Source organism: Rousettus aegyptiacus, unplaced genomic scaffold, assembly GCF_014176215.1.
Source record: "Rousettus aegyptiacus isolate mRouAeg1 unplaced genomic scaffold, mRouAeg1.p scaffold_m13_p_11, whole genome shotgun sequence".
NCBI lineage: Eukaryota > Metazoa > Chordata > Mammalia > Chiroptera > Pteropodidae > Rousettus > Rousettus aegyptiacus.
This window is the reverse complement of record NW_023416286.1, coordinates 34388789-34405026: the sequence shown is the minus strand read 5'-3', so window position 1 is coordinate 34405026 and position 16238 is coordinate 34388789. Positions and strand designations below refer to the sequence as shown.

The 16238-nt window shown below is 33.2% G+C and overlaps 1 protein-coding gene across 2 annotated transcripts in view; it reads right to left on the bottom strand.

Moving 5' to 3' along the window:
- The window catches only part of GPM6A (glycoprotein M6A), a 239976-nt gene that overhangs the window by 17283 nt on the left and 206455 nt on the right, over window positions 1-16238 (bottom strand). For both annotated transcript variants that reach the window (XM_016166029.2, XM_016166028.2), the window contains exon 3: window positions 3920-4076. In XM_016166029.2, coding sequence (XP_016021515.1) covers window positions 3920-4076 — 157 coding nt within the window. The remainder of the gene's footprint in view (window positions 1-3919; window positions 4077-16238) is intronic.

Here is a 16238-nt window from a genome sequence, read left to right as displayed (position 1 = left end):
TTTTTAAATGAAACACTTTCTGAAATTCAACTCCATTATATCTCTTTGGGGAGTGCAGTGAAAACAAACAAATAAAAACTGGAAGAAATAAAAGTATTATTAGACTTGAAGTATGAGGACTGGGTCACTCATTATGTAAATTGCACATATCTCTTAACCTTCAGAGTCATTGCCTCAATCGTGAGCCAGAAATGAGCTTACCTGTCTTAGGGCTACAATGTAAACAAAAGAGAAATTCATATATGAAATTACTTAATAGTAAACATGGTCCACAGTAAATCTTACTTTAAAAATAAACTCAAAGAGAAGATTTTGTTTGATTTAGCAAAACATTAATTATTTTGTATACCTAAAGGTTAGGTATGGACGGAAGTAACAGATTGATGGTGCCTTTGTTGTCTACTGCCTCGAATAACACTGAATTTTAAATAGTAGTAGCTCTGGACCTGTTTGTAGGAAAGAAGAAAGAATGGGTCCTGTGGATGTTAGACACATAAAGTTGCCTCACTGACTTTTCCTATTGCAGCCATGTATTAAAATGTTGACCATTTTATTCTAATTCGAAAAAAAAAATTCAGTAAAATTTCTCTGGTTTGATTTCTATTAACTAACTTGCTGTTACTAGATAGAAAAAAAACTGCCATAATGAAAGGGATCAGGTGCCAGATTCATAATTAATATCCAGCACATCTCATTATCACATCATTATTTTAGTATCATTTCATCAGAATATGCAAATGACTATCGAAGCAAGCATCTTCTTGTTATATTTCTTGTCTTAGCTGTGCTACACATATGTTACACATGCTACTATGTTAGCATTAAATTAAACAAAGGTGCTATGAATTATTTCTTAGTGGCTTAAAATAATAATAAAAAACATGTAATAACTGTTTTGATCTCAACCTCGATATTCTAATCATTTTAGAAATTTAGCAGGGAGGCTGAAATACAGAACTGCAAGAGGAAACGTTTCCATAATCTTTGGAAGAAGGCTAAAATAGATGATTGCTCCTTGATTACAGTGTATTTAACTTGAGAATGTCTTGTAAAAGGTAATTGGTTTTTCATCTGAATTCCTATCAATTTAGACTTGATGTCTAAGAAAATCACAGTTTGTTGAGCTATAAACTTTCTGTGGCAACTTTAGCAGATGTGCACTAGTTGAGATAAAAATAACACCTTAGAAGTCAGCAGCAGCACTGATGAAAAGGAGCCAGTCGGTTCTGACTCCAAAAGTCTCTGAGTCTATGAACTACTAAAAGAATATGCTACATATTGAATGGAATGTTATGATATAATAAACATGTTCAGGTAGGATGCAGACCCAAGCTTTAGTGAAATGAACAAAGTGTATCTGCCGAAATATGCAAAGTCTCTTTGTAAGCAAACATATACTATCAGGTTCTATTCAGGTCACTGTCTATGAGGCCCCTTTCTCATTAACTGTTTCAGGGTGGAGGATATAAAAATAGTTCATTAAATTTTAACTCAGAAGCCCATCATTTGACAATAATATGTTTTTAAATAATATTTCTTCATTTGGAATGGATCTAAAGAGTTATAAATCAATCATATTTCCACTTGAACAACAAAAAGAAACAGCTTTAGATTTCATTGAAGGCAGAAAAAGCTTAGAGCTTACAGCTCCTGTGATGAAAACGTCTCGTTAGGAGACAATAAACTGAAGGAGCACAGCCTCAAAAGGACATTTCTCAAGCTAAGACAGACTGATAAAACAGGCTAACTGGTGAGCTCATAAAACATGAAGTATACTGAAAGATACACTCTACCCACAGATTTGGAAGGAAAAGAAAAAGCAGAATGGAAATAGGAAAGAAAGTAAGTAGAAGGAGAGGGTGATTGATACGACTTCCTTTTTTCTCCTGTGTGATTTCATGGAGCCACAAGTGCTGCATGACAAGCAACAGGGTGCAAGGTTCTGCAGTGTTTACTTCTTGGGCAGTGGAGCTGGTCTCCTTCTTGCAGGCAGTGTTGGGACAGCCAAGGCATGACTTGGAAGCGTTACCACTGCATTGCTCCTCTGCAGAATGCACAAGAATGCAGCTACTGCTTCTGCCTTGGTTCTGCTCATTTCTGGGTGGGGGTGGGGGTGGCTAAAGGAGTGGGTGGGAGCACCTCTGCAGGAGCCCACACAGCTGCTGCCACCCTTCTGGTCTGTTGGGTGGGACTGGTGACATGATTGTTACTATTATAGAAAAATATGTGGCCTGTGTTTTTGCTTTAAAAATTCTTATTTGAGATATCTTTGAGATGTTTGAATGGAAAACAGGTAATTATTAATTGTGCAGCGATATGGTCTCTCTTCTGTGATGTTTTACTTCTGCATACAATCCTGTGAAAAAATTTTACAATTCTCAACGAAACAGCAATCAACACTTTCCAACAAAGGTTATTCCCCAATGGTAAAAATGTGCTTAGAGACTCCTCTTCTCTATCATTTCACTAGCGCTTTAGAATCATGGTCTCTGAGCTGGACTGAGATTTAGAGATGCAAGAGGTATTGTAATGATATTGTCCCAATGAAAAGAAAAAGCCTATCATTAATTGAATTCACTATACTCTTGGCAGAATATAAGTGAATCTATAGTCTGAACTCACCTTCTTAGAGAAATTGATTATTTATCACTGATAATTAGTCCACTGAATAGTCATATTTTGTTTTTTAATAAATCTAAAACATTTAGCTTAACTCCTTCCAGACCTGTAATTTGATATTACCCATCCTAAAAACAGGTATTACAATAAGCATTGTCCCAAAAAAGAAATGAGTATTACAAGAAATTATTCTAGAGACAACTACAAATACCCACAACACAGGCAATTTGTTTTATCAGATTATTATCATTACTGACACTGAGCAGCATACTATAACTTGTTACAAGCTGGTAAAAAAAATAAAATGTTTGATAGTTAGCAGGTAATTTTTAACTTTTCTGTAAGATTGAAAAAATTATTTCTTATTAGAAACATCTTACTTAATATGAAATATGTTGCAATTAAATACATGTTCTTATTTAACACTGGAAAAATAACAGAAAGGTTAGTCAAGATGAACGCTCTAATGTTTCATTATAGAAAAATTATTCTGTATAAAAATGCAAGAGTACATTCAACTGTATCACTCTTAACTTTCATGACTTTTGTGCCCTAATAGATATACATGCATTGTCTTCACTGCATTAGCCCTAGACACAGGGATACCAGTCTGTGGCCTGTTAGGAACCGGGCCGCTCAGCAGGAGGTGAGCGGCAGATGAGCTTCATCTGTATTTGCAGCCACTCCTCAGTGCTAGCATCACTGCCTCAGCTCCACTTCAGATCAGCAGGCTTAGATTCTCATAGGAGCTCAGGTCCCTGATGCCAAAAAGGTTGGGGACCACTGCTCTAGAGTATGGCAAGTTTGATTTACCATTAAATATCATATCGATAAGGATTAAAAACCTAAAATAGTATAATAGTATAATTCTCATCTTATGTCACTATTAAACAGAAATTTGATGACATAGTTCCCCCAAATTTAAGGTAAAATGCAGAGACACATATTTAAAGAGAAGAGACACATGTATGTATTGTCTTTAAATTGCAAATGGAGTTTTCTGATATTCTAAATATTGTATTGGAACCCCAAAGCCCTTTGGAAAAACTCATCAATCAATCAATAATTTTACTGCCTCTAAAATAAAACTAATTGTGTTACCTGTGATTTGAGAATTTGAAACTAAATTTTCACATGGAATAATCTTAATTTAGAAAATAACATGATTTAAGATAGCAATCATAGCAATGAATGTTACTGTGTTAAAAAAAAATACATTAATTCTTGGCAGATGAATACAAACACCTGTGTGCTATTGAAATAAACCCACATAAACACTGTACATAGACAAATAACATACCCAGGCGCTCACGCATCTGCCACAGGTGGTGATTTTGAAATCTCCATAGAGATCTTTGATGGCACCAGTGGTGAAGAAACCTTCCACCATCAGCAAAATGCCGTACACAAAGAAGGCAGCTGCAATGCCGTAGATCACATACTTAAAGATGTCGATCCTGGGGAAGAGAAGGCAAAGTGATTTATTTCAATAACTTCATGGCTGATCTGCAGCAATAAATTCTCCAGAGTTCCTGTTTCCTTTGGAATGCAAGCTATATAATATTTATGTTCATAATGGAGGTCGAATTTTAAAACATTTTTCCTCTATATGCGTAATGTTTATATATTTCGTTCTGTCACTTCCAGTATCTGTTGACAAGGGCTTTTTATGTGTGTAAGTTTCTTTTTCCTCCTTTCTCCTTACCCCTGATTTATACCAAGGTAGTCTTGGATAAGCAATGAATTGCATTTCAAAAGGAGTTTGCTTAAATTCACTTGATAAGTAGAATAATCATCATATGATTTCTCTAATTATGATAAAATATAAAGATTTATGTATATATCACTGAGTTTTAAAAACATTAAAAGAGTAAGAAAACTTTATGGTTAATGATGTATTTATTTTCAATAAAATTACCACCTCATTTTTGTTATTATAAGAAGTCAATTGTATTTTATTTCACATTTACTATAAACCACTAATATTTTCTGCTGATGATAATATCAATAATAGAAATTATAATTTTAAAAATAAATTATAATTTTGACAAGTAAGATTTTTTAGGCAGAATCACTCATGAATATTATGTGTATTGGCCCTGAACGAAATTATAGCATAATTCCATACAGAAATAGGTAGGTTCTTTCTTTTCTCAAAATTGAGTGCCCATGTATGAGAGAGAGAGAGAGAGAGATATCTATAAATTGCAGATGGATTTTTCTGTTATCCTAAATATTGCATAGGACCCCCAAAGCCCTTTAAAAGGAAAAAAATCTTAATTGTTTTTGCTGCCTCTGGAAACAGAACTAGTCATTTAGCCATGCTATATGGAGAGGTATCTATACATACTAGCTATTGTTCTGTTTTTGCAGGCTTGATATCCACTTGGAAGAAAATTGCTATTGGTTTGTTTATAAAATTTTAGTTTTTCGATTAGTGTTGAAAAATTGCTCTTAATTTCACATCATCAAGCTTGATTTTTACTCTCCTCTTCTTATTTAGAATGAGTTGACTAGGTAGAGTGGCAGCAAATGACGGAGAGATCCTGTTGACTTTATACAAGTGGGATAATGAGGGAGTAGAAAGCTGCTCATGCTGTTGGAGATTTAGAAACTAGACACTATGACAATATTTTGTGAGGGATACATGTAAGAGCATAAATGAATTCATTGCTTATAAAAAGAGCAAGAAGAGCTTGCTCACTTAATGGCCAATATACCAGCACAATTGTTGAGTAACTGATTCCCACTGTCCAAAAAATCTAAATATTGCACAATTCTATTTGTTAAGGGCAATGAGACAGAGAATGTGAGCTGCATAAGCCCATTATGCATGTCAAAGAATCTTAGGATTTCAACTTACAGATCTAATTTGACATCATAAATACTTGAAGAGTTTGGTTTAATAGGCTTTTTCATAAAATTTCTACATTAGAATAAAATTTAAAAATGTATTTTAAAAATGTTTATTTGGAAATAATTTCAAATGTATAAAAAATTGCAGAAAATGAATAGTACAAAGAAAAACTGTGCATCCTTTATTTTGTAACATTTTACATCATTTGCTTTGTTTTTTTTTGTTTCTCTCTCTCTCTCTCCCTCCCTCCCTCCCTCTCTCCTTCCCTCTCTCTCTTTCTCTCTCTCTCTCTCTCTCTCTCAATAATTATATTGAACATGTAGAAATTCTCCACAGTACAGTTATCTATTTCAAGAAGTATAACATTTATATGATACTTGTGTCAAATCTATTATTCATATTTCAGTTTTATCAGTTGTACTAACCCAATGATGAACTTTATAGCATTTCTCCCCTTTTACTACGGGATCCATTCTAGGTGTAAGTATTGCATTTATTTGCCATGCCTTTTCAGTATCTTGGTCTGGAACACTTCCTTTCTTTATCTGTATGACATTAATGTTGCTCAGAAAGAAAATCCCACAACCTCGTTACCAAATAGAATGTTCTTCATTTTGGGTTTTCTGATGTTTCCTCCTAATTAGGTTCGGATTACTCATTCTTGGCCAGAATACTATACAGTGATATTCTATCCATCTGCCCCTCAGTAGTGCTGCTAATTTTGGGCATCTAGTCAATATATCAGATTTCTGTACTGGCTTCTGAGTTTCTCTCTTTCAAATCCCCCTGAGCCTATTTCTCATAAGAGACATGTGATTACATTTAAGGCCTACCTGACTATTCCAAGATAAGCTTCTCCTCTCAAGATCTCTAACTTAATTATACCATATAACTTAAAATTCACTCTTTTCCATATAAGACAATATTCCCAGGTTTCAGAGATTAGGAGGTGAGTATATTTAGAGGAAAGCATTTTTTTTTAACCTATCACAATAACTAAGGTTGTTTTCTGCTCTTGCAACAATTGCTGCTTGTAAAAACTTTACCTAACCACAAAAATATCAGAAATTTTTAGAGATACACGAGCAATGTAAAAATGCCTATATAGTTCTTTCTGGAGGCACTTCCACTCTTACCCCCCCCCCCCCGCCTCATTTTTATTGTGAGAAGAATCCAGGGGAACATAAGCAACCACTTGAAACATTGGAATATAGAGGAACTGAAAAGAAAAGCACCTTTCTAGATTCAAAGAAGGGACCAAAGCCCATTTCTACAAAACCTAAAATAAATTCCAACATATACACACACCTACACAATCTTTTACTGATTGTTTTTATTTCAGTTTATAAATCGTACTAGTGAAACTGCTATATTTCCTAATAAATTATTGAGGAATAGAAATGAATGGATGTTTTCATATTTTTTTAAATCTAGCAGAACCTTAAACTCAGAATACATTCCATGAGGCATTTCCACTAAAGTCAGGAATAAAGAAATCAATGATAATTTCTGATTCTATGTAACATTATTCTGGGTGTATTTGTCAATTTAATTAGCTTAGGGATAATAATCAGATTATAAGAACTGGAAAAGAAGAACTAAAATTACCTCTATCTGCAGATGATATGATGGTGTACTTGGAAAATCTTAGAGAATGAGCGATAAAACTAATTTAAATAAATAAGGGAATTAAGCAATGTAGTATGATACAAAATTGCCTGCAAAAATGAATAGCATTTGCATAGACAAATAAAGTCAATTAGAAGACACAGTAGTAGAGAAAAATTTGATTTTTCTCTAGAGATAAGATTGCAGGATCATTTGACAATCCTATGCTTAATATTTCATGCAAGTTTCATACTGTCTTTCATACCAGTTGCAACATATTACATTCTCAGCAACAGAATACAAGGGTTCCAATTTCTCCACATCTTAGCCAACAGTTGTCTTTTTTGGGGGGGTGGGGGGAGGGAGGTCTATTTTTCATATAATGATCATCCTAACTGTTGTGAAGTGATCTCATAGTGGCTTTGATTTACATTTCCTTGATGATTAGCGATGTTGAGCAGCTTTTTATATATTTGCTGGTTTTGTATGTCTTCTTTGAATCAATGTCTATTTAGTCCTTTGCCCATTTTTTTTAAACCAGGTTTTGTTTTTTGTTCCTTGGGGCATTTTTGCTATTAAATTATAGGAGTTCCTTATATATTTGGATATTAACCCCTTCTAAGATATGTGGCTTGCAAAAACTCTTCCATTCTGTAGGTTGCCTTTTCATTCTGTTAATTGTTTTCTTTGCTACACAGAAGCTTTTAAGTTTGATGTAGTTTCACTTGTTTATTTTTCTGCTCACTACTTGTACGTTTGTTGCCATATCCAAATCATCACCAATACCAATATTATAAAGTCCCCCCCCCCCTTTTCTTTTGTAGTTTCGGGTCTTAAGTTTAGTTCTTTAATCCATTTTGAGTTGATTTCACTCCCTTTTGGCCTGTGAGGTTTCTGCAAGAAATCCTTTGGTAGTTTCACAGTTTCCCTTCTAAGTGAAAACTTGCTTTTCTCTTGCTGCTTTCAAATTTCTGTGTTTCACATTTGACAATTTGATTATAATATGTGTCAATGTGGATTTCTTTAAATTTACCCTAATTAGAGTCCACTGAAGTTCTTGAATCTTAATATCCGTTTCCTTATGTAGATTTGTGTCGTCTTCTGTCATTATTTCTTTAAGTAAGCTTTCTGTCCCTTTCTCTCTTCTTCTGGAATCCCACAATGTATATATTGGTCCACTTGATGGTGCCGCATAAGTCCCTTTGGTTTTCTTCACCTTCCTTCCGTCCTTCCTTCCTTCCTTCCTTCCTTCCTTCCTTCCTTCCTTCCTTTCTTCCTTCTTTTTTTGTTCTTCTGGCTGGATAATTTCAAATGACCTGTCTCTGAGATTGTTAATTCTTTATTTTGCTTTGTCAACTTGCTTTTGAACCCCTAGTGAATTTTTCAGTTCATTTATTCAACTCTCAAATTTCAGTTTGATTCTTACTTACATTTTCTATCTCTTTGTTGATATTCTCATTTTGTCCATTGTTTTCTCGAGTTCAAAAGGCATTTTCATGATGGTTAATTTGAATTCTGTCATGTAATTCATATAGTTCAATTTCTTTAAGATTAATTTCTAAAGATTTATTTTGTTGCCTTTTGGGGGTTGTATTTCCTTGTTTCTTCTTAGTGTTGGGGGTCCATGTATTTGAAAAAATAGCTATCTCTCCCAATTTCATGTGGATTTGACTTTGAAGAGGCTGTGTGTGCAATTTCTCAGAGAGGCTTGCTGGTTTCTATTTCAGAAGCTCATAATCTTGTTCTCTGTGGTGACTGCAACACTACAAATTCTGATTTTACAAAAACAAGATGCCTCAATCCCTTTTGTTCTCACTGGCCATTTAGCATCCAGAGTTTGCCAGCTCCCATCACACAGTGAGTTGGACAAGACAGATACGAGTCCTTCTGGTAACTGGTACACTGTAAGACTAGACGCAACTCTAAATCTCTCTATCCCTTCCAAGAAAGAGCCTCAAGCTGTGCACTTTCTCCTGATTGCACTGAGCCATGCCACTGCAGCAAGCTGCTCCCAACTCTTCTTTGTTCTCAGTGACCCAAAGATGTCAATTCTGTCATTATCTGTGGGGTCATTATTTGCCTGCCACAAACTATATACTTTATTAAAGATTAATGTTAATTTCTTGGCATTCAAATATTCCTAACATAACATTTTTCTTCAAACCATCTGAGGGTGGACATTTGCTGACATTACATTCCAGAATGCATTTCAAAATTTAAAATCATCAAAATATTTAAATTAAAATATACCTGACACTATCTTACTGGCTTGAATCCCTCTATCACCAAAGTACTCTTTTATCAACATGCAATATATAAACTTAACAGAACAAATAACTTTAAATATGATAGTAGGCAAATTAAATTCTTGTTATCTATAAAAAAGTTTTTTATTGATATGTCAATGAAATGCATTAATAATACTCTGATCATGAAGTCATTGATTATGTGTCCATAGTAGGATCAAATAGCAGAGACTCATAAGGAGTCTTACTTTTACTTCTCTATATTTTTTCCAAAGTAACAATCCGTATTACCACACATCTTAATGAATTAATGAAATTCTTCTAAATGCAAACTTCCAAATTTAACAATGTTTCTGTAAACAACTGTTTTACTGATTAAAAAGCAATATGTTTGTTGTAGAAGAAATAAAAGAAAAAACAGAAAAAAAAAAGACTGCTCACTGTTTATCCTCCCAGTTTTTTGCATGAATAATAAATTCCAAAAGTTATGATTATATACTGCTTTGCAAACTTTATTTTTAGTCTTAATGTTATGAATATTTTAAACTATTATATAATTTTTTCAAGATATTTTTTAAAAGTCTATGGTACATCCTATCATTTGAAGGTATCATAATATATTATTAATTCTCTACTTTTGTTCAGTGCTAAGAAGAATAATGAAATTCCCAAAGATGTTCACCTCTAATCTCCAAAATCAGTGACTACATTACATTGGTAAATGAGATTTAGAAAACATTACTAAATTAATGAATTTTAGATTTGGAAATGGTCCTGTGTTATCTGGGTAGGCCCAGTTTAATCACAAGAATCCTGATAAGTGAAAGAGAGAGGCAGGAAAGTCAGGGTCAGATTCAGAGAGAGATCTGATGTTCTACTGCTGACTTTGAAGATGGAAGGGGCCAGGAGCCAGGGAATGCAGCTGGCCTCTGGAAGCTGGAATGAGTAAAAATATGATTCTTCCTAGGCCCTCCAGATGGAGCACAATCCTGCCAATACCTTGATTTCAGCCCATTTCAATAAGCCCAGTAAGACTCATTTCAGACTTTTGACCTCCAGAACTGGAAAAAAAAAAAAGAAATTTGTGTTTTTCTATCCACTAAATTTGTTATAATTTGTTTCAGCATAAATAGGAAGCTAATGTATTACTATTATAAATAGCATGGTAATTCTTTTGGCACAGTGTATGTTGTCTTCATGGGATAAATTCCTAGAAAAATTTAAGGTATATATTGTAATAATTGTGTCCAGAAAGTTTGAACCTAAATAAAGATGCATAATTAGTAAGAGAGCCTATTCTCTTTGTTTCCTAATAGCAGGTATTATCATTTAATTTTTCTGATAAATTAATAGTTAAAAAACAATGGCATAATTTTAATACATTTTCTTAGTTTAGTAGTGTGGATAAATATATCTTTATGAGATATTCATCATTTTATATTCTTTAATAAAATGTGTTTTTATATCTTGCTAATTTTTCTTGAAGAATATGTATCTTTTGTCTTTGATTTAATTCTGCATTTATTAAAATTAAGAACTTGTCATGTAAGTGGTAAATATTTTTCTCAGTTTTTGCACACACTTTAATGTTTTTTTTAATAATAGTTTAATGTGTAAAGTTTAATTTATATTATGTCAAATCTATAAATCTTTTCCTTTGTGGTTTCTTATATCGCTTATATACTTCTTGCCACATACTAAGTGAAATCTTAATCTATATTTTTTCTTAACTTTTACAAATTAGTTTACTCTTAAATGTTAACTTCTAATCCATCTGAAATTTTTGGGTAAAATTTAAGGGCATAATTTTATATGCATCTATAAGTATTTATGTGTATATTTGTGGCAATAACCACATAGTATTAATTATTGTAGCTTTTCTACTCCCTCTGTTTCATTAACCTGAAGCATCCTAGAAATCAGCTCAAGTACAACTACCATTCTCCGATTCATACCTGTTTAGTCTGATGTGCACGGCACTTTTGCTTACATATCTTTCTTATGTCAGTACTTGAGGAAAAGGTCTTGTTCTGCCTTGTACCCCTAACTATTAGCACAGAGAATGGCACATAGCATAATCAGTATCTTTTTGCTAAATAAATGAATTTGTTAAAAGACAAACCAGATAAAAGATTAGCCTGAAAAAGCATATCTGCATATTTGAAAGCAAGAACAGTACAGCAGAATAGTAAATTCAGTTTTAAACATATTTCCACACTTGATATTCACAATAACTCAAAGAGCCAAATAGGAACTAATACTAAAAGCTGTTCTTGAATAAAGAAGACTAAGGTTTATTATAGAATGTAGGTGAATTATAGAATGTAAGCATTTTAGAACTGGAATTCTTTGTTACTCCATTACCAGCTTTGTCTGAACACCTTCACTGACAAGTAAATCACTTCATTTTAAGGCTGCACATGTACTCTTTAGAAAACTGTGACTTTCGTAAAGTTCTTTATACTGAGACAAAAAATGATTTCCCTATAAACTGGAATTCATTGGCCCAAATCCCTCTCTTCGAAACACAAAGAACAAAGCAAGTTTCCTTCTACTTGACAATCTTACAGATATTATTTGAATGAAATCATCATGTTCTTTGTAAACTTTTTTTTCTAAAGTTGTTGTATTTCTGAGTATTAGAAGAGAAAACAGAAATTAGGTCTTTGAATTCTAATTTGGCTTGAAATCTACTCAGGTGTTTAGCTGAAACATCTACTCTAGTCAAATAGTATATCAATAGGAGCATTATGATAAGTAGGGTGACTTAACTGGTCAAACAGACTTTAGGAAGCATGGTAGTGGGCATTTAAGTTGTGATACAGCCTCAGGGAATACATCATCATCATTATCACAACCATCATCACCATCATTATCACCATCATATTCATCAACAGTTAGTGCTTATGATGTGCCAGCTGTGTTAGAATTGTTTTAAAATATCAACTCGTTTTATCCTCATAACAGGTTATGAGGCAGACAGGTTAAGTAACTTGTGCAAGGTAAGACAAATAGAAGTGGGCAGAGACCACATGAAACAAACCCCGAGAGTTTGGTCCCAGAAGCATTATTCTTATTCACAAACTATGTTGTGTCTCTATCTAAATTCTTCATGGTTTAGGTACTGGTTTGGTTGTTGTTGTTTTATATTAGTGTTTTTTTTTTTTTAACACTTATTTGAGAACTACTAATCCAGTTTAAATATTCCCTAAGAATATGTTCACTGTTTAATTTATCAGAAGTTAGGAATTCAGTATGATTTTTTCACAGAAGTTCTAGCTAGGACTGAAATTATTTTTGACTTCCTAAGACTAATCAATAATCTCGCATCAATACTAATTTGTCTGACTTTCAAACTTCTTACAAGTAGAAAACCTAAGCAATCTGGTTTGACCGTCAGCCCCTATTTCAGAACAGATGGTTTGCACAGTGCTATGATTTCTATCAGCCTATGAAACCTGGTTTTATCTTGCTATAAATTCTTGGTTCCTTTTCCTTTCTCACTCCCATCCATTAAGCTACTGATAACAGTTTTCTATTTCATTAACTTCCAAGAAATAAACATAAACTACAAGCAGACTGAGATTTATACACACATGAAGTATACACACATGAAGTTTGTTGAGGGCAAAACCACTATATATTTTATTGAGTTTACGTTTTGCTTCACACAAACAGGAGCTAATTTTTTTTCGTGTGTGGATTAAATATCAAATAATTCATTATCTAGTAAATTCAGTTTTTGATCCATTGACCCCAAGTCACAGTTATAAAAATTTGGAAATGAAATAAATTTGCTCTGGAAATCTATGGTACCAGATCCTGGATTCAAGCTATAATTTGTCAAAACTCAAATGCAATCCCTGTCTAATAAATTATAGGGGGTATATTTGTGAATAAGGCTGTTGTTCCTTGCTCAGTCTTCAGAATTATTGAAGGAGCCTAATCATTTAGCAAAGTTAGTGATTTGAATCATTTGATATCAAATTTTCTAATTAGCTTCCATATTTCATTGTCTTATATGAATCTGCTTCACAGAAGTAAAATACCTAACAATACTTCTGCTCATTCAGTCAAGTGAAACCTGTGGAGCACAATAATAATACCTTGCCAAGAGACTCTCAGATGAGAAAGTCTGAGTCATAAATCAGAAAACAGGTCTGATCACATAGCAGAAAGTGGCAAGGCACTGAGCTGTTTCCAGTGTTGAGGAGCCTAACTGGCTACACCAAAAAACAGAAGTTGTTCTTATGTGTGGGAATGTGGGAATATTCCTTAATGGGGACAGTGGCAAACTCACACACACATTGTGACAACAGTTTGGAGCCAACAAATAACCACAAACTTGAAAGACTAAATGAACAGATTTAAAAAAAAAGAAAAGCTTCTGGGAAACCAAGGATATGAAAAGAAACAGAGTAATACTTAAAAATATATCCATGGGTCACAAAATCTTTGAGAAATTCACTCTATCCCCTCTCTATGGAGGTTTCCACATCTCAAATGGAATTTGACAAAGTGGTTTAATGGCTGACATCAGCTGAATATGTAGGAGTTACATTTCAGATCACCTCCCTTTGGTAAAACATAATGGTATTTAGAATTATATGTCTACAGTAGAGATTGCATGAGAATGAAGATTATTTGCAAATTTATTTATGAGAAGTAGATTTTGCATGCTAGACAGATGATTAGTGAAATGGAACAGCCTTATTTCAATGTGTCAGCCCTTCATATAGCTCTCTATAGACTTGGAGACATTGACCATGTGGAGATACATGTATGTATTGAAGAGGAGAGAGATAATGAAGAAACAGATAATGAAAGGAGTAACACCTCAAATTCTGATGACCACAGGTGGAAAACTGGGAGCTTAGACAATTGGTTTTATCTTTTAGTTAACACATCCAGTAAAGAGGCATCTTTTCCTTTATAAGTATATGATGTAGGAGTGTTTAATATGGTTAAATCAAGCATGGGAACTACGGAAAAAAGAAATTGACTCTCTGTAAATTAAGGTTGGCTAACATAATGTATCATGTCTTCATGACCATTCTCTTACATATTTTTTCCAAACTTGCCTGGGCTTATTTCTAAGCAAGTGTTTTGCTTGCAAACAAATCTTTCACTCATTTCTGCTTCACATTCCTTATTTTACTTTCTCTGTTGTCCCCTTGTCTTCTCTACTCCTCTGATATCCTTGTAAGGCAGCCCTGTAGGGTAATCTCTACCTCATCTAAACCTTTATTTAATCTTTGAATGTACCAGTTGGCACTAACTATATATTCAGTAGTTTATGATACAAATCTTCCCTCTTGTGTTTTGATGAACTATTTACTGAGAGAGTCTTAATTCATTTGGTAGCTTCACCATCTTGTTTCAAGAATTTTGTCTATTTAAAATATGAAAAGAGATCATTTGAGCTTTTGCTTTTATTACAATCAAAACGGTAATCTTCCCATTCCAAACATATATTATTGGTTTCACATTTAACTTCCAATATAAGAAGCTAATGGCAAAAGTACTAATTTAAGCATATGATCTCTGATTTCTTTTCTCTGAACTCCCACATATACTACTCCTTCAGAGATTTAGTAGAGCTCTGTGATATATTTAAATTTGCTGTCTAAATGTCAGATAAATATCTTGACAATTGGTTTCTGATAGATGTATATATCATCTCATGACACCAATAGGCTTATGCTTTCTTAAAAACATCTATTCTAAAACTAAAGTTAGCAATTTGGATGTAGCCTATATATAGAGAATCTGTAGATTTTAAGGACATCTGTGGTAGCTTAAAATAATGCATAGTGAAAACATATTTTGTCCAGTGTAGGCTGAGATAAAATTAACAAGAAAATGTCAGTTTTATCACATTAAAATACATCCATGAAATCATTTTCTTAAGATTCTCTGAAAACTAATCTGCAATAATCCAAAACATTTTCAATAGTTTAATTATATTTTAAATGATGATATCATTTGTAAACTCTCAAGGATTAAGTCATGCTATAAAGTCAATTTAATGGAAATGATAAACTATCTACTTTGGACTTAAAGAATTCAATTTAATGGTTAATGCTAAGTTTTCAGAACTAATTTGTAAGGTAAAGTTACACTGGGAAATATAAGGAAAATGATAAGATTCCATTGTCTTTTTTAGGTCATAATTTTAAAAATTTGCTATTAATTCTCCATTTCCATTTGTCAGTGACATTGATGAAGCTCTAAATTGATATTTCATAGTTAAGGACTATGTTTTTAAATAATCTCATTTCTTACATGGGTGGCTAATCAACTTCCTTCTCCTTTTAATCAGTGTGTGTGTGGGTGTGTGTGTGTGTGTAGCAAGAGGGTCTTTGGCAGGGTGGTGGAATTCCCAGTCTCATGCACTTGCTTTATTATATGTTTCATTTTGTCACCAATCTTTCCTAAATTTTAAGTAGCGATATATTTCAGATAAATATAAATATTTCAACTTTCTTTTTTCCTAAAAACTTTGCTATCTCTCTGGCATAAGGTACATGCCCTTCACCCCACAAGGTAGAGGGAATTCTTACTCTGTTACTTGATATGAATGTGTACCACTTTTTCTTTTTTTATTTTCATCGAAGTCAGCAACTTTAACATAGAATAATAAATAAAATTTATAAACAATACTTTTGTTCAAGACAATTTATCTGTCCGTAGCTGGCGGATTATTTTAAAAATTAGGAACATGGTATGTTTTCTGATATTGGGGTTGGAGAAAAGGTGTCCTCTACTTAGAAAGTTGTTCAGGTTGACCAAGTGCTCTCTTAGATTAGTCTTAGGTTAATACTTAGACTTTCAGTAGAACTGCCCCGGTAAATAAGAAATGTAATTAATCTCTTTTCGGTGGAGTTGTAAAAGTAAAAAGCTGTCAT